The 18,802-nt window shown below is 35.8% G+C and overlaps 1 protein-coding gene across 1 annotated transcript; it reads left to right on the top strand.

Annotated features, from left to right (window-relative positions):
- The first annotated feature begins 1,016 nt into the window (after positions 1–1,016).
- LOC109053031 (villin-1-like) lies at positions 1,017–18,030 on the top strand. Its single transcript, XM_042764443.1, has 20 exons — positions 1,017–1,154; positions 4,410–4,516; positions 6,209–6,286; positions 6,375–6,571; positions 7,084–7,192; positions 8,023–8,133; positions 8,261–8,463; positions 8,546–8,624; positions 9,514–9,612; positions 10,736–10,886; positions 11,800–11,903; positions 11,994–12,131; positions 12,590–12,748; positions 14,918–15,097; positions 15,202–15,347; positions 16,034–16,178; positions 16,266–16,454; positions 16,546–16,614; positions 16,804–16,959; positions 17,311–18,030. The coding sequence occupies exons 2-20, from the start codon at positions 4,439–4,441 to the stop codon at positions 17,422–17,424; spliced, it is 2,505 nt and encodes an 834-aa protein (XP_042620377.1). The 5' UTR covers positions 1,017–1,154; positions 4,410–4,438; the 3' UTR covers positions 17,425–18,030.
- Positions 18,031–18,802: the final 772 nt, after the last annotated feature.

Raw genomic sequence — 18,802 nt, 5'->3', positions numbered from 1 at the left:
TTAACTCTCAAAAGATCCGACCAGCTCAATGGTGCCTCAGAAAAAAAAATGGTCTGCATTGATGCCATAGACTACATGAATGCATAGAGGGAATAAGATGAGGTTCACCAAGGGAGGCTTTAACTAGCTCATAACAGAAAACATTCGACATAACCTGCACCTATTTATTTTTAAACCCTTTATCCACATGTTATGGCATAGTTGATTCATCCGGTAAGTATGCATGGACTTTGGACTTGTACTAAGATACACTACCAGTCAAAAGTTTGGACACACCTACTCATTATTTCATATTAATATTTTTTATATATTATATGTTATATATATTATAATTATTATTAAAGTAAAAAATATAAAAAAAATATGAAAACACAAATGGAATTATCCAGCCATAATTGCTGTCTATGCAGTCTTTTATTGTATCTTCTACATGTCTAAGTTACTACACTTTGTCTAGATTCTCTACCAACCATGCTGGGTTGCTTTTTATGAACTTACTGCTAACTGGGTTAGCATTTCAGCATAAGAAGTTAAAAAGGTGTTAAAATTATGAGAAATATAAAATCAGTCAAGTGTGTCCAGACCTTTGACTGGTATGTAAGAGTTAACCAGTAATACATTCCAGTCCAGATTAGAGCATATTAGGGCAAAAAACCATTTGAGAAGCACTGCTATAGTGCATATATTTTTTATTCTTTATGGTAATTAAATATTTCAACAAATAAAAATTCATTTTTATCAGAGTCAAATAAAATGGAATAGAAGTTCAGTGGTCAGAAGGAGGTATAGGAGGTCAGTGTATAGTATACAGTCATTTCAACACATTACAGTAAAATGCAAAGGACAAGTACGCATGGCACCAGATGGGCTGGGGGTGGAGAGGCAAACAAACATATTTGTTTCACTCTATCACTCAATCTACTGTGGAGGGGGGCGAGATGAACGACTTATGCCTGTAACCACAGATATGACACACCTGTATGCATATCACCTGCTCTTGCCATATATGGCCCTGAGTGAATGAACACAGAGAGTGATAAAAGTGCAAGGGTTGTAAAGTAGAGAAAGCGAGAGTGTTGCACAGTCTCCACCATTGTATGTGAACCAGCAGAACCTTTACTTGGCTGCTTCCTTCTCGATTCCACCGGTGGCAGGTGAGCTCCTCTTACTCTCGCTCTTTCCATTGCAGAAAAAGACCTTTAACATTGAAGATGCTCATTAAAGTGATTCATTAGCCAAGTAGACTGTAAAAGTTGACCCTGTAAAAGACGAAAAAAGGAAAACCCAGTTGTAAATTTAGTACCTAATATAGCAGTGCTTTTTATTTCAGTGGTTATTCCTAAATATTTAACATGAATCACTATTATTAATTACACTTCTATCATCTGCGGCAAAAAATGGTAGAAATGACAAAAAATTCCCCAGCTATCAGAATTAGGGTTGACAAAAGTGTTCCTGTTCCACCTTTTTATCTGTTATCTAACATTAAATATATTCCAGAATATTTATGGAATCAATTAACTGATTCATTTGAAGTGTTTTGACATAAGTGAAAAAACACCTATATGTACATTTATACATAACATATTCCCCCGAAACAATTACTAAAGCAAATATGGTTCCCTAATGAGAAAGTTAATTTCTGACTGTCTCGTCTTGGATAAAATACGCTTAGCTATATATCGTTGGTATACAGTGTCTAGCAAAAACTAAATCTGTTTGGTGTTTAAGCTGGCTTGCTGTCATTCATTTTGAATGAATCTCAATGGTGACTAAAACATCCATTAGTTGCTTTATGTTTGAATGACTTGACAACATGCTATTTTTCTATATTGCATTGTACATTATATGTTTGCATTTCATAATCTGATCTACTCGTATGCTTTGGTCTGAAACAGAAGGTTGGATTGGTCATGGTGGACAGTTTACAGGAAGAATATTAATCAAGGTTATTAGGAAGGAGGTGGAGATGAGACATGTACTATACACAGCACTGTCAGGCCTGATCAAACACAGGGTGGTTAAATAAAAACTCTGCACACTTTCCTGTTTGCTCTGACACACTGCATCTAGTAATTCTGCAGGGCAGATCATTTGTGATATGCCATTGTAACTGTAACAGCAGAGTGAAGCTGTTAAGACATTATTGCACTAACAACGTAACTTCTAGGATTTAGTTAGGAAATATGCAACCTTTGCACTTACAAAGGTGACTTAACTGGTGAGTTAAGGGTCAGCGCAATCTGCTCACACTAGAGACAGTACAACCACCTAAAAAACCCAACCATCCACTCAAACAAGAGAGACTGAGTCATCCTTATTATCACACCTTATCAACATCTATTGCTGCAAGGTACCAGGCAAACATAAAAAGATGTTGATAAGGAAGCTCATAAATTTGGGATATGCAAACAGAAAATGATCCTCTAGGGCGTATGGAGATATATAAATAGGGTGTGTATACTGTATGTGTGTGTATTATTTGATCGCTGTTCATGATCTGACATTTTGCTTGGCTACTTTTAAGTAACTCGTTTTTTTTTTTTTTTTTTTTACTTTGTGTGCTGCCATCTTGACCAGGTCTCCCTGGAAGAAGAGATTATATCTCAAGGGGATCTTTTAAAATAAAATTAATAAACCACATATTAATAAAATTAATAAAAATAAATTAAAATAAACCACAGCGTAAGGATGAATGCATTTCACATTGACTGAAAAATGTCATTAAATTACCATAATGTAGCATGTAAAAGCTATTGTCAGGTGCGATGGCCCCACATGATTTGATGGAAGCTTCCTGCTTAATATTGTTAAAAACAACACCACAAATGATAGATAGTAACCAAGCAATGGCAAGTTTCTTAAATCAGTGTAACCGCGATGTGGATGTGAGGATAGAAAGGATGTGGTTGGTACTTTAACGTGAGAAGCAAGTCCTGAAAAGAGATACTATTCCTCACTAGCCACATAATTTGTAGCATATTTAAACATATGGGTGGTTTACACACAACAAAGACAAAGCGCTAACAAAATATAATCAAATTTTTATAGTCCCCTGACCATCATAAACCATGTACAACTTCCTTCAGAACAATAATAGATTGTTACGTGAGCAAATGTAGAGATTATTCATGTAATAAATTATTATAAAAGTGGATCAGTAATGCAATAAAAGTTATGGTTAAATTATTTAATTAACTCTGTACCGTTCAGTGCAAAAATATTAAATATTTTGTCTTTTAGTAAAATATCTAAACACCCATTACACAAGATCTAATAATTTGAGAATCAAACTTGTATAATATATTTAGGCTTGTTTTCAGATATTATATCTTGAATTAGTGATAAAAAACAAATAAATATCTTGCATAAAGAACATAAAGCTTATATTTAGGAAGATGTTCACATTTTTATATTATTTTCATAACAATTAAGCACCTTTTTAGTAAATCTTGAACTTAGCTTTTTTCCTTGTAGATTAAATGCATAAATCTAACTAAACAATTTAGAAAAAGAAAGAAAGAAAGAAAGAAAGAAAGAAGGAAAGAAAGAAAGAAAGAAAGAAAATAAAAGAAAGAAAGAGGAAAGAAAGAAAGAAAAAGAAAAATATTCTCTGAAATGGCACATTACATGATTTTCCTTTTCAAGTAAATTAATCATGTTTTAAGGAAAAATAATACAGACATACTGGTTAAGCAAACATTTATATGCCGCTTGAACTATGTGCTCATTGCAGTAGATAAAGTGAAGGATTGTGGGGCTTGATCACGCCCTGACATCTCAGCCACACTTAATGATAACTGCTCTGGATATGGCGGCGTAGTATTTTTACAACACATTTGCAACAGATATTTGACATGAGGCTTTCACTTCCTTTAGCTTTAGTGCCTGGGCTTGCTAATGCATGAACTTAAGTGCACAGACTCTTATTTAGGCTGCACCCTCTTTTCCACTTAAACAACACTAAGGAAGCCTATCAGGAAAGAAATCATTAAACAATATATTAAGGGAAAAGTTCACTCTGTCTTATGCTGCACAGTTTTATACCATTTATAGTGACCATGGCTTTCAAAGTCCAAAAAAAAGGACAAAAAACACAAGTCTTCAGAAGCCATATAATAGCTTCATGGGATGAACAGATTTCATTACTAGTTAAAAAAATGATGAACCAGAAATCTTCCTTCCATTTAATTCTAAGATTATGTACTGTGATACCAAATACGCCACGTTTAGAGAAAAATAACTGCCTTTAGGTTTAGGATAACATGAAGGTGAGCTGGGTCTGTAAAAAGCAATACAAATATTTGTTCATACACTCAACATGTGTGCTTTGTAATTCTAAGAAAACCAATCTGGATCACTGAACTCAAGTTATTTCTATCCAACCTTCCCTTTGTTCTCTCTTCCAGGTACTTTCTGAGAGACGTAAGCTGGCACCATGCCACAGGATGTCAAGACCGATGTTCCCAAAGTCCTTGATAAAACCACACCAGGACTTCAGATGTGGAGAGTGGAGGTAAGTAGGAAGGATACTACAAACCCGATTCCAAAAAAGTTGGGACACTGTACAAATTGTGAGTAAAAAAGTTATGGATTAATTTACAAATCTCATAAACTTATATTTTATTCACAATAGAATATAGATAACAAATCAAATGTTGAAAGTGAGACATTTTGAAATGTCATGCCAAATATTGGCTCATTTTGGATTTCATGAGAGCTACACATTCCAAAAAAGTTGGGACAGGTAGCAATAAGAGGCCGGAAAAGTTAAATGTACATATAAGGAACAGCTGGAGGACCAATTTGCAACTTATTAGGTCTATTGGCAACATGATTGGGTATAAAAAGAGCCTCTCAGAGTGGCAGTGTCTCTCAGAAGTCAAGATGGGCAGAGGATCACCAATTCCTCCAATGCTGCGGCGAAAAATAGTGGAGCAATATCAGAAAGGAGTTTCTCAGAAAAAAATTGCGAAGAGTTTGAAGTTATCATCATCTACAGTGCATTATAACATCAAAAGATTCAGAGAATCTGGAACAATCTCTGTGCGTAAGGGTCAAGGCCGGAAAACCATACTGGATGCCCGTGATCTTCGGGCCCTTAGACGGAACTGCATCACATACAGGAATGCTACTGTAATGGAAATCACAACATGGGCTCAGGAATACTTCCAGAAAACATTGTCGGTGAACACAATCCACCGTGCCATTCGCTGTTGCCAGCTAAAACTCTGTAGGTCCAAAAAAGAAGCCATATCTAAACATGATCCAGAAGCGCAGGCGTTTTCTCTGGGCCAAGGCTCATTTAAAAATGACTGTGGCAAAATGGAAAACTGTTCTGTGGTCAGACGAATCAAGATTTGAAGTTCTTTTTGGAAAAGTGGGACGCCATGTCATCTGGACTAAAGAGGACAAGGACAACTCAAGTTGTTATCAGGGCTCAGTTCAGAAGCCTGCATCTCTGATGGTATGGGGTTGCATGAGTGCGTGTGGCATGGGCAGCTTACACATCTGGAAAGGCACCATCAATGGTGAAAGGTATATCCAAGTTCTAGAACAACATATGCTCCCATCCAGATGTCATCTCTCTCAGGGAAGACCTTGCATTTTCCAACATGACAATGCCAGACCACATACTGCATCAATTACAACATCATGGCTGCGTAGAAGAAGGATCCGGGTACTGAAATGGCCAGCCTGCAGTCCAGATCTTTCACCCATAGAAAACATTTGGCGCATCATAAGGAAGATGCGACAAAGACCTAAGACAGTTGAGCAACTAGAAGCCTGTATTAGACAAGAATGGGACAACATTCCTATTCCTAAACTTGAGCAACTTGTCTCCTCAGTCCCCAGACGTTTGCAGACTGTTATAAAAAGAAGAGTGGATGCCACACAGTGGTAAACATGGCCTTGTCCCAACTTTTTTGAGATGTGTTGATGCCATGAAATTTAAAATCAACTTATTTTTCCCTTAAAAATATACATTTTCTCAGTTTAAACATTTTGATATGTCATATTTGTTGTATTCTGTATAAAATATTGAAATTTAAAACTTCCACATCATTGCATTCTGTTTTTATTCACAATTTGTACAGTGTCCCAACTTTTTTGGAATCGGGTTTGTACTTTAAATTAGTACATTCAGCATCTGAGATACTGACATCTTTAGCAAATCACTAATCAGTCTTTTTAAATTACTGGTCAGAACATGGAGCTCGTGCCTTGTCCACCCAAAACATATGGACAGTTTTTTTTTGAAGGAGACAGCTATGTAATACTCTACGTAAGTATCAGCACTTAGTGTCCTAATCGACTCAAACACATTTAAGCTGACAAAAACTAACCGCTAAAGAAAAACATTTTATTTTCAGACTCACAAGACCAGCAACAACTACACCTATGACCTCCATTATTGGCTGGGTAAGGACACCTCCCAGGATGAGCAGGGAGCAGCAGCAATATACACCACACAGATGGATGAACACCTAGGGGGTGCTGCTGTACAGCATCGTGAAACCCAGGGCCACGAGAGCGCCACTTTCCAAGGATACTTCAAACAGGGCATCATGTAAGCCATCTCCTGACTGATGTTAAGAGTCACCTTGTATGAATCTATAAACCAAATTAACCAAAACATGTAAAGGTCACATATGTGTCACACATATTTTAGGACCATTAGGATTCTTTGCTAATAAATAAATAAATAATACTAAACAAAAATGTGCATAAAAAGATACTACTAAAGATATTATATATATATATATAATGTATATATATGTATATTTAGCTTTTTTTGGGTGAAATATGACCCTGATGTTGACATGAATAAATAACATTTCAAGGGGAGTTCACAATGCACATATTTTCCTTTAATTATAATTTCCAACACTGAGGCTCTTTATTTTAAGATGCTGTGAGAAGCATATGACCTTATAATGCGTCTCTTAGTCACAAAGAGAGGTAAAAAATGTGGAAGTTTACAAAAAATGGACTTCTTCATTTCATTTTACAAGAAGTGGTCAACTTTGAGTGAGTAAACATGAGTTACAATTGATAACAATGCTAATCTTTTTGTTCCAGATACAAAAAAGGTGGAGTCGCATCTGGGATGAAACAAGTGGAGACAAACACATACAACATTCGCAGACTGCTGCATGTGAAGGGAAATAAGCATGTGGTTGCAGGAGAGGTAAGAATAGCCCCAGGCACAATAAAGAAATTCAACCCCACTATAGCAAGACCAGAGGTGTAAAAACCCCTAAGACATTTTACTACTCATTTATTCACGTCAACAACACACAAAAACCAACTACCCACAATAAGCCTGATTAAAAATCATCAGTCCATATTCATTTTAAACATATGTTAAGCTACTCTGCATGCCATGCATTTATTTGTATTTAAACATCTAAATCACATTTCAAGTTGATGAAGAAAGGAATACTGTAAGCAAAAAAGTAATATTTAAATAATATACCAAATGATTAAAAAAAATAAGATCTTTATAAATACTAATATAATATGCATGCATGTAATAAATTGCTATTAAATAAGGTTTTGAATGCCTGATGTGATTACTCTTAAGGTACCATTTATTAACATTAGTTAACTACAATAGTTGACATTAACTAGGATTAATAAAGTCTTTTTAAGTATTTTTCATTGTTTTCATAATTTTTCATTATTGGGTGAACTACGGTCTTATCTTTAAAGACTAGGGTCTGGTTTCACAGACAGGGCTTAGGTTAAGCCAGGATTAAGGCCACAGTTCAATTAGGACATATTTTATAAACATACCTTAGAAAAAATAACACTGACATAGTTTAATATATGTCATTGCAAGTTTATTTCAGTTAAAACAGGCCAGACAAGCATTTTAGTCTGAGACTAGGTTTAAGCGTTGCCTGTGAAACTGGGGCTATATGTCTTGTCCCAGATTAATATGGATATTGAGCTATTTGTAAACTGATGTTCCCCAAAAAAAGTGTAAATAATGAGGTTCAATTCCTCTGTACGTAGGTGGAAATGAGCTGGAACAGCTTTAATCAAGGTGATGTGTTCCTGCTGGACCTGGGGAGCCTGCTCATTCAGTGGAATGGGCCCAAGAGTAACCGAATGGAGAGGTTAAGGGTAAGCCATTAGAATTGATTTGCAATGCAAAAATACCCCTATTCAGTGACAAAAACACATTCTTGTTGCTAAGGGTGCATATTACAAAATATGCACCATAAGTTCACTAAGGCTTTTGTTTTCATAGGGAATGAACCTAGCTAAGGACATTCGTGATCGAGAGAGGGGTGGTAGAGCACAAGTAACTGTAGTGGAAGGAGATGATGAGAAATCTTCCGAGGAAGCAATGAAATTAATGATTCAGGCACTGGGGGAGAAAAAACACATCAAAGATGCCATTCCAGATAATATTGTGGATGAAAAACTCAAGACTGCCATTAAACTCTTTCAGTGAGTAATAGTTTTAACTACAAATTAAAGCATGTGTTGAAAATGACGTGCTCCAGCTAAAACAAGTATCTTGTGTGAAAAGTATTTCAGATGCTCAGGGTAACCTTGTAGTGCAGGAGGTGGCAGTGAAACCTCTCACACAAGACCTACTGAAAACTGAGGTATGAATAACCATGAGCGCTACCCAAAATAAACATTGCAGTATAAAGCAATTCTGTGTAAAGGCCATGATTATAGCATAGGCTCCCAATGACACCTTTACACACATGTGCATTTCACAGCTGGGAGTCAGCATCAGCTGATCAGCATAATTTCTACGCCTACATAATGGATTCCTGTTAAGATAAGACAGAAGGAATACAGTCATGCTCATGACACAGTTTGATCTGGTCATGCGGATGTGATGCAAATATGACAGAATATTGTATAAAAAAGTCTTCATGAAAATGCTGTTGGCCAACTGCTTCTGTAGTTGAACACAAGTTCAAGATAAAAAGTAAGTTTGATGAGAGAAATGACTTGATTAGGAAATTGTGAAAGCTAAATTAAAGTATGGAGCTGAATAGTTGGCGGAAATAATCTGACAAGAAAGAGAAGTTTGTGACTTTAACTGTAGAAGAAAGTTGTTTTAGATATATTTTGATTAAAGTTAATTAAAAAACTGTTAGCATGCATTCATGAACTGTCAATGAATTGTGCGCCAAGACCATGAACATATATTTAAACTAAATAAAAATCTTGTCTTGAAAATGACAAATTGTTGATTTGAAATGGAGAAGTGGAACCAAAAAAAGGCACCCAGAAAGGAAGCAAGCAAGCTGTATTCATGATAGCTATACAAATGCTCAACGAGTGTGTGATTCTCATTGTGATATAAAAGAGAAATGGCTGTTATTACACTCTTAAAAACAAAAAGACAGTGTCTATAAAAGGACTCACCACTTCTGCACAAACATTACTTAGCTGAAAAAAAAAAAAAGGAGAGAAAACTAAAAACAGCCCCTTTTAAAGGAGGAAAGTATTCCAATTGACATCTGATTCCTGTGACAGGACTGCTATCTGCTGGATCAAGGTGGAATAAAGATCTTTATCTGGAAGGGGAAAAAGGCATCAAAAACTGAAAGAGCAGAATCTCTGAAGAAAGCAGAGGTGAGTCTTACACCAATGAAGCACTAATCAAGGTGTGCTTTTCACAAGGGGCCTCATTCACCAACTGTGTATTTGCAAGTATTTGTGAGTAAAACCCGTGTGAATGAAATCACAATTCATTATCAAATAATTGATCATACAAGGCCTTAAAAGTCAAGTCTTTAAGTTATTATTTCGGAGGACAAAAATGATCTGGTTAGATTCTGGATCAAATAGCATCAGAGCCACTTCTGCAACATAATACTTTTGTATACAATTATCAAAGAATAATGCCCAATATTTCTAAGCAAAGTATATTGCACCAAATTTTAAAGGGATATGCCACCCTAAAATGAAAATTTTGTCATTAATGACTTACCCCATGTCGTGCCAAACCCGTAAAAGCTCTGTTCGTCTTCAGAACACAACTTACTGTAAGATATTTTGGATGAAAACCTGGAGGCTTGAGACTGTCCCATATACTGCCAAGTAAATAGCAGTGTCAAGGTCCAGAAAAGGTATGAAAGTCGTCGTCAGAATACTCCATCTGCCATCAGATGTGCAATCTGGGTTATATGAAGCGACGGGAACACTTTGTGTAAGCGAAGAAAACAAAAATAACGACTTTATTCAATAATTCCTTTGTCAGCGGTCTTCTATGTGTCTCTCCATATCACCATATGCTGCGTATGCTCTTTTGTGTCATCCGCGCCACAAGGATGCACTGTTTTATTTCAAATCAAAGCTAAATACATGTAGAAACAGCACATCCTTGTGGCGTGGATGAGACAGAAGAGCATACACAGCATGCAAAAAGTGTTCCCATCGCATCATATAACCCAGATTGCAGGTCTGATGGCAGATGGAGTATTCTGATGACGACTTTCATTCATTTTCTGGACCTTGACACTGTTATTTACTTGGCAGTCTATGGGACAGTCTCAAGCCTCCAGGTTTTCATCCAAAATATCTTAAATTGTGTTCTGAAGACGAACTAAGCTTTTATGGGTTAGGAACGACATGGGAGTAAGTGATTAATGACAAAATTTAAATTTTGGGGTGGAGTATCCCTTTAATTTAATCACATATCAAATTCTTGCTAAAGAAACACTTCATCATCTCACTTCATGTTTTATTGTTCTAGGCCTACATAAAGGCAAAAGGATATCCTGCATCCACCTATGTAGAGACAGTAAGCGAAGGAGCAGAATCATCCGTGTTCAAGCAACTCTTTCAGAAGTGGACAGACAAGGGACAGACAGCTGGATTGGGCTCCACTCACAGTCCAGGAAAAAATAGGTGAACATGGTTTACTAATGTAAAGAAAGCACTTGTAAAAACAAGAGTCCAGGAGATGGAAAAAAAAAGAATACATCCTAATTTATATAATTGAAAACACACTCATGAACAGTGGCAATGGCAGCCTAAAAATGCCATGCAAGGATTTGAATCAGTGAATCACTTCTTGAATCAGTTCCTTTACATGAACCTTCCGAACAAAATGGTATACTAGATTAGTCAGTCAATCAGTCTTTTGAGTCCAATATATGAGAGAGGACAAGAAGTAAAAGAAAGCTTTTGATTACTGATCTCTTACAGTTTTTTAAGTTTTTTACTGATCTCTTTACAGTCTCTTTGTTTTTTGCGAAAAGTAGTTGTAGTTAAATAAACATTTTTGTTACTTGAAATAAAATAACCTCAAATTAAAATAAAGCTTAATTAAAAGAACATAAAATAATAAATAGTAATATAAAATGAATAATTATAATGACATAAAATCACTTCATTTCAGCTTGTTGCCAAAGCAACATTACTAAAATAACACTAAAACTAAAAATAGACAAAAACACAAATGACTAATACTTTAATATTAAAACAGAAAATCTAAAAAAAAAAAATGTTGTTAATATTCACACACTACTGAAAAATGTTAGTTGCGTTGTTATTTTAGTTGGCATCTTCCCAACACTGCTGAAATACAATGCAAAGATCATCTATAAGAATAAGGAAGCATTCATACAGGATGCGTTCTTGTGTTAAAAACAGCTGTGGTGAAATTCTAATAAAAAACTGACATCCATTGCTCTGTACACAGGACAACAATTAAATAAAAATAGCATCGACAAAACACAAGAATGCATTGTGTATAAATGCCCCCCTTAGAAACCCATGATTCTGACTCTACTATGTTATAATTTCTGCTTTCTGTAGCCAAGGTTGAGCAAGTTAAGTTTGATGCCACCTCAATGCATGCCAGACCTGACTTGGCTGCACAGCAGAAAATGGTGGATGATGGGTCGGGCGAAGCCGAGGTCAGTGAAATGACCTTTGATGAAATGACAATAGCCTTTCATTCATTTCAGTGAAAAATAACTCATTACATAAGTGTGTTCATCCCTCAGGTATGGAGGATAGAGGACAATGAGCTTGCCCCTGTTGAGAGGAAGTGGCTCGGCCACTTCTACGGTGGGGACTGTTACCTCATTCTCTACAAATATGAAGTCAACAGCAAACTACATTACATTCTTTACATGTGGCAAGTAAGTATCTCTTCCATCCTGATTTAATCATTTTACATTGTAATTTAATTCTATACAAAGATTCTTTTAATGTTTTTGAAATAAGTCTTGCTCACCAAGGCTGCATTTATTTGATCAATAATACAGTAAAAATAATACAGTAAAAACAGTTGTGAGATATTATTATATGGTAAAATAACTTATCTATTTTAATATATTTTAAAATTTAATTAATTTCTGTGATTTCAAAGCTGAATTTTCAGCAGCCATTACTCCAGTCTTCAGTGTCACATTGCTTTTATAGTTAAAAATTACAAATATATGATATGAATTTCTTTGAATTTCAAATTTTAATTCCACTTTCTTACATTCAATTTGGAATTCTGCATCCTACAGTTTAAATTCAATTCAAAGTCAGGAATTTAACTGTTATTTAAAAGGCATTCTCAGTTAAATTCTGAATACTGATGGCATTTTAGGGCCGCCATGCAAGCACAGCGGAGCTGACAGCCTCTGCATATCAGGCTGTGATCCTGGACCAGAAGTACAACGGGGAACCAGTGCAGGTCCGCGTTCCTATGGGAAAGGAGCCTATGCACCTAATGGCCATTTTCAAGGGTAAAATGATTGTTTATGAGGTAAGTTTGTCAGCCTGTTCCTCTCTATATAAGCAGCACTTGGTCATTTCATCCGTTATAACCACGGCCAGACTTAGGGCTTTAATTGGGCTGCAGCCCATGGGCCCCGTCTTGTAGGAGGCCCTGCCTTTGCCGGTTTACGTTTTGTTTGATTTGTTCGTAATATGCCAGTCAGAGATTCAGAAATTATTAGCCGCATTTCCACTGCACATGCAAGATCTAAACGTCAATAGCATGTTGTTAACAAGATTAACAAGTTAATAGCATGTTGTTAACATGATTAGCAAATTACTAGCATGTTGTTAACATGATTAGCAAGTTTACTAGTATGTGGCTAGGATGATAAGCATGTTACTGTCATGATTCTAACATGATTAGCATGTTGTTGGATTTATTCTAGCATGTTTAACAAGTTGTTAGCTTTTTTCAAACATGATTAGCAAGTTATAAACATGTTGTTAGCATGATTGGTAAGTTATTAACATGTTGATAGCATGATTAGCAAGTTACTAGCATTTTGTTAGCATGTTTCTAGCATGATTAGCAAGTTACTAGCATTTTGTTAGCATTTTTAGCATGATTAGCAAGTTTCTCGCATGTTATTAGCATGATTAGCCAGTTACTAGCATGTTGCTAGCATGATTCTAGTACGATTAGCATATTATTAGCATGGTTAACAAGTTACTAGCATGTTGTTAGCATGATTAACAAGTTACTAGCATTTTGTTAACATGTATCTATCATGATTAGTCTTTTTTACCATGATTAGCAAGTTACTTGCACGTTTCTAGCATGATTAGCATGTTATTAGCATGTTGTTAGCATGATTAGCAAGTTACAAACATCTTGTTAACATGTTTCTAGCATGATTACCACATTACTAGCATGTTGTAAGCATGTTTTATGTGCTAATCCAGCTAAAACCAGTTGATTCATTAAAAAAAAAAAAAAAAAAAAAAAAAAAAAGCTAAAACCCACAGCTAAGACAGCCTGACCTGCTAAAAAAGTGGCCAAAACCACTTTAAAACCAGCTTGGGAGGCCAGTTTAAGCAGTCAATCAGCTTAGGCTGGTTTTAGCGGTTTTTTCAGTAGTGAGTTGTTAAGCTTTGCTATAACAATAGACAGCTTAAATACACCACAAGTCTTATTGTATAAAAGTTTTCACCCCCTCAATGAACGTCTATGGGATTTTAGGTGGGTTTGATAGTCTGGTTTACAAAAACTGTAAGCCGCATCAGTTATAAAAAAAGATATAGCAACCCGAGGCAGACCAAGTTTAAATAGAATTTCAGTAAGTTGGCTTTTTTAAGCTAACTTACTAAGAACCTGACATAAGAGGACACAGATATGACATACATTTCTTAATATTAATAAGCCAACATCTCTGGCTTTTTTTTTTTTCTCAAAGTTATTTCAGGGTTTTGATCCCTCAACTGAGAGAACACATCCTGTTTATCATATTATAATGAATATTTAATATTACATTTAAACTCTGACTATAGCCTAGACGTGTTGCATATTAATTGTACTATTTATGAACCTCAAAGCATATGTTTGTGTATTTTGTGTTACTCCAAAATGATGTTTGTAGTGTAGGTATAGGGCCCAAACATAACCTCAAGCCCAGGGGCCCCCGCCCCTAAGTCCTGCCCTGGTTATAACAACGGAAACCGAAAACACACAAACACTTCCTGTTTTAAAAATGATTTTGTTTCTGTTCTTTAAAAAACAAAAACTACCGGAAAAAAGTGCAACAGCTTGCCACTGAGGCAGTACCTTCAAAGGTACAACTTTGTTTTTCAGTCACTTCATAGAGGGTTCTAATTAGGAGGATGCATATTAGTACCTTAAAATACTAACATGCACCTTTTAAGAGTAGTTAAGATACAAAGGTGTACTTTTGAGGGTACTGCTTCAGTACCAAGCTAAAATATTTTTTTGCTATAAACATACCTTCATTTAGTTTAATTTGCAAGGACAATTAAAGTTAGCTACAAGAAAAGTGTGAAATGTGTGGCGCCATTTAAAACTATTAAGGTGGGACTGTCAAACAAGAAGCAGTAGGGGTTTATGGTGCCGCTAGTAGTGCAGAAATGACACACTTAACCTTTTAGCCTTGTAGTGCATGCACCCACCTTCTTTGTTTTTGTGACTGGGGATTGAATACAGGAAGGAAGTTCCAGAGAAGGCTCCTCCCATTCTCAGCCGTCAGTAAGACTGTTTCACGTCCATGGAACAAATGAATTCAACACACGTGCCACTGAGGTGCCTCCGCGCTCATCTTCTCTGAACTCCAACGATGTGTTTGTGCTCAGCACAGATAAGTGCTGCTACCTGTGGTATGGCAAGGTTGGTATTTCAAATGCTGACAATATCTGCCATATTTCAGATGATGTTTCTGCATTTTTCTTACCTGTCTGTCCTAACTACTTGCATTAAATATTATTGTGCAGGGCTGCAGTGGAGATGAGAGAGAGATGGCCAAAACGCTGGCTGACATCATCTCTAAGAGGGAGAAGCATGTTATTGCAGAGGGTCAGGAACCAGCTGACTTCTGGGTAAACCTTGGTGGAAAGTCTCAGTATGCCAGCAGCAAAAGGTACAGTAAAACTTGCACACTGTAAAAAAAAAAAACAAACAACAAACAAAAAAAAAAACCTCTGGCTGCCTTGTTGTCTACATAGGGCAGCTACATTCTAATGCCACATCCTAACTCAAATAGTAAATCATAAATATTTTTGAAATGCTGTATATACTGTAAATAATGAATTATACAAATAAAGTGCAACAGTCATGTTCTGGAAGTAAAAATTCCATTAATTTTCTCCATAAGGAAATAGATTTTTAACAAAAACTTATAAACCTAAGACCTGTTGTGAGCTCTGAGGTTGTTAAATGATATATAATATAATATAATATAATATAATATAATATAATATAATATAATATAATATAATATAATATAATATAATATAATATAATATAATATAATATAATATAAATGGTTGTGATGTTGTAATTTACCTCATATCTTGTTGGTTTGGTTCATGGCTTATAGTGCTTTAAAGGGATAGTTCATCAAAGACAAAAAGAGATATTTTTAAGAATGTTAGTAACCAAACCATTGACTTCCATAGTATTTTTTTTCATACTAGGAAAGTCAATGGCTACCAGCAACTGTTTGGTTACCAGCATTCTTCAAAATATCTTATTTTGTGTTCAACAGAAGAAATAGGTTTGTTTTAGGACTATACTATATAGCCCATACGTTTCTTATTTTCTCAGACTTCAGGAAGAGAACTCCAGTATCACACCCCGGTTGTTTGAGTGCTCCAACCAGACGGGTCGCTTTATAGCGACAGAGATTACAAACTTTAACCAAGATGACCTGGATGAGGATGACGTGATGTTGCTGGACATCTGGGATCAGGTGAATGTCGGGGTGGTTTTCTCTCATCGCAATTGTTCATATTCTTTCTGGACCACCAGAAATCACAGCATAGATATGTTCTGTCAGGTGTACCTGTGGATCGGCAAAGGTGCCAATGACAAGGAGAAGAATGAAGCAGTGGTTACAGCACAGGAATATCTGAAGTCCCATCCTGCAGGCCGTGACCTGGATACGCCTATCCTAGTGGTGAAGCAAGGGTTTGAGCCGCCCACTTTTACAGGCTGGTTCCATGCCTGGGACCCACAAAAGTGGAGTGTAAGTAGATGACATGGGTTTACCTTCTTTCAGCATGACAACTTCACAAGCATACGGCACAGGCGATAAATATTTTTTTATTCTCTTTCAGGGTGGGAAATCCTATGAGCAGCTTAAAGCAGAGCTTGGAGATGCAACTGATCTCATCAAAATTACTGTGGTAGGTTATTCATTCTTCAAATGGTAGCATGTCACTAGCAATGTCAAGGTCATGGGTTCAGTTGCATGAACTGAGAAAATGTATAGTACAACTTGAATGCTCTTTAAGTTTTGGGGCAAAAAGCAGCTTCTAAATACATAATGTTCAGTAACAAGTGAAAGTGAAAATGGCTTAACAACTTGTACACAGGATCTTACCCAACCAACCTCAAACCAAACAACTCAAGTAGCTCAACTCAAAGGGGGTAATCTACCCCTTCCTGTCACACAAACCTTTCCTCCAGAGAAGCTGGTGAACATTCAGACAGAAGACCTGCCTGATGGAGTCGACGCCACAAGAAAAGAAGTAAACTCCTGATCTTCGTACACAAATCCAACATACACAATGCAAAATGCAGTGAAACATTCCTTAAAACAATTACATTTGTAACATTTTATTTCAAACTAAATGACTAAACACACTATAAATATATTTTCTTTTTGGAGAATCACAAAGCCTAAATACATATAGAATTTATTTATATTTAAATTTATATTTGTGTAATTTTTCTAATTTACATACATAGTCATATCACAATTAAAAAAAATCTTAATAGCACACTTTAATTTCCTTTTTGGGGTCAAATGTGACCTGAACATATTTTTTGTGACATTTATCTATTGTTAAAACTAACACACACCTCTATCATCTATGCAGGACTATCTCTCAAACGATGACTTTAACCTGATCATGGGGATTTCTCGGATGGATTTCTATGCCCTGCCGTCCTGGAAGCAGCTGAATCTGAAGAAAGAAAAGGGCCTGTTTTAGGATGGGCACAAATACATCCCTGTTCTACGAAACAGACCTCTCATGCTAAACTGTACGAATGCTAGTAGTGGTGCGATGCAAAAACACTACAGTCAGGATCATTTCCATTTTTAGATTTACACGTTTTCATGTTTAATTACTTTATTTAAATGTATTGTTTAGCAAATGCAAATTGATTTATTTGAAATTGCCATATGTTATAAAGCAGAATTAATTACTTTAAAAGTATCATTTTTGAACAGAATATATGGACAATATGGGAAAATGAGGATTGCAGATCTGTCTTTTTTACACAGGATTTTGTATTAAAGCTGCATGGTAAACTTCCAACATAATCTTTTCTTAATGCACCTCAAGGGGAAACCTTCAAGCACTGACTAAAAAGTGGCTTAAGCGCTACAATAAATTTTAATATTTTTCAACTAAGATAAAAGTTTTTGTTTGTTTGTTTGTTTGTAAGGTTAATAAGTATTAATTATAAAAGATACTCCTGTATACTGTCTAATGTGTAATTTCCATTGGTATTAATCATTTACTGCATAAGAGGCACACCACCTGTCTAATGGAAAAGTCAATAAACAGGAAAAGACTCATTGTAATGGAAAATCTTTTGTTTCCTCTTTGCTAATGCAAATATTATACATTAACTTATGCACAAATTTAATATTGCACTGTAACGCTTTTTTGTGACCCTAAGCAAAGCATTTGCATCTCAGTCTAACAAAACAGTAACGTTATACGTGTTACAAAAACGTTTTTATTTAAATAGCATAGAGACCAAAGTTTGAGAGTGATAGTCAAATAAGGACAGCCTAGTTACTTAGGAAAGCTATCAGATGTTTAAGTCATGTGTAGTGTACCACCATCCCAGCTGGGAGGAGAAAAAGCCCTTTAAAGCAGTCTAGGCTAGTTTGCTGGTCTCCAAAATTTCTGTAAAAGCAGCAAACTACACCAACCTGACTGGCCTGTGAGACTAGCTACATTTAGGCTTGTTTAAGCTGATTTTAGTCTGGGAGGTGACAAACTTGAAAAGCCTTTGAAAAACAGACAGTCAATTTAAAGAGGTGGAATTAGCCACCTTGATGAACTAAATATATGAATATGTCTAATCGGGGGCCATAAATAATTATATTACAACTAGATCCTAGTGAACTAGCAAATTACAGACCCATTTTAAATCTTCCGTTTATGTCTAAAATTTTAGAAAAAGTTGTGTCTGCTCAACTGTGCTCCTTCCTGCAAAAAAATGATCTCTATGAAGAATTTCATCATAGCACAGAAACTGCAATTGTTAAAATTACAAATGACTTGCTTCTTGCATCAGACCAAGGCTGCATCTCTTTGCTAGTTTTATTTGATCTTAGTGCTGCGTTCAACA

This window comes from Cyprinus carpio, chromosome A9 (genome assembly GCF_018340385.1).
Source record: "Cyprinus carpio isolate SPL01 chromosome A9, ASM1834038v1, whole genome shotgun sequence".
NCBI classification, from domain to species: Eukaryota; Metazoa; Chordata; class Actinopteri; order Cypriniformes; family Cyprinidae; genus Cyprinus; species Cyprinus carpio.
Note: the sequence above shows the minus strand (reverse complement) of the source record. Positions and strands in the feature narration are given on the sequence as shown.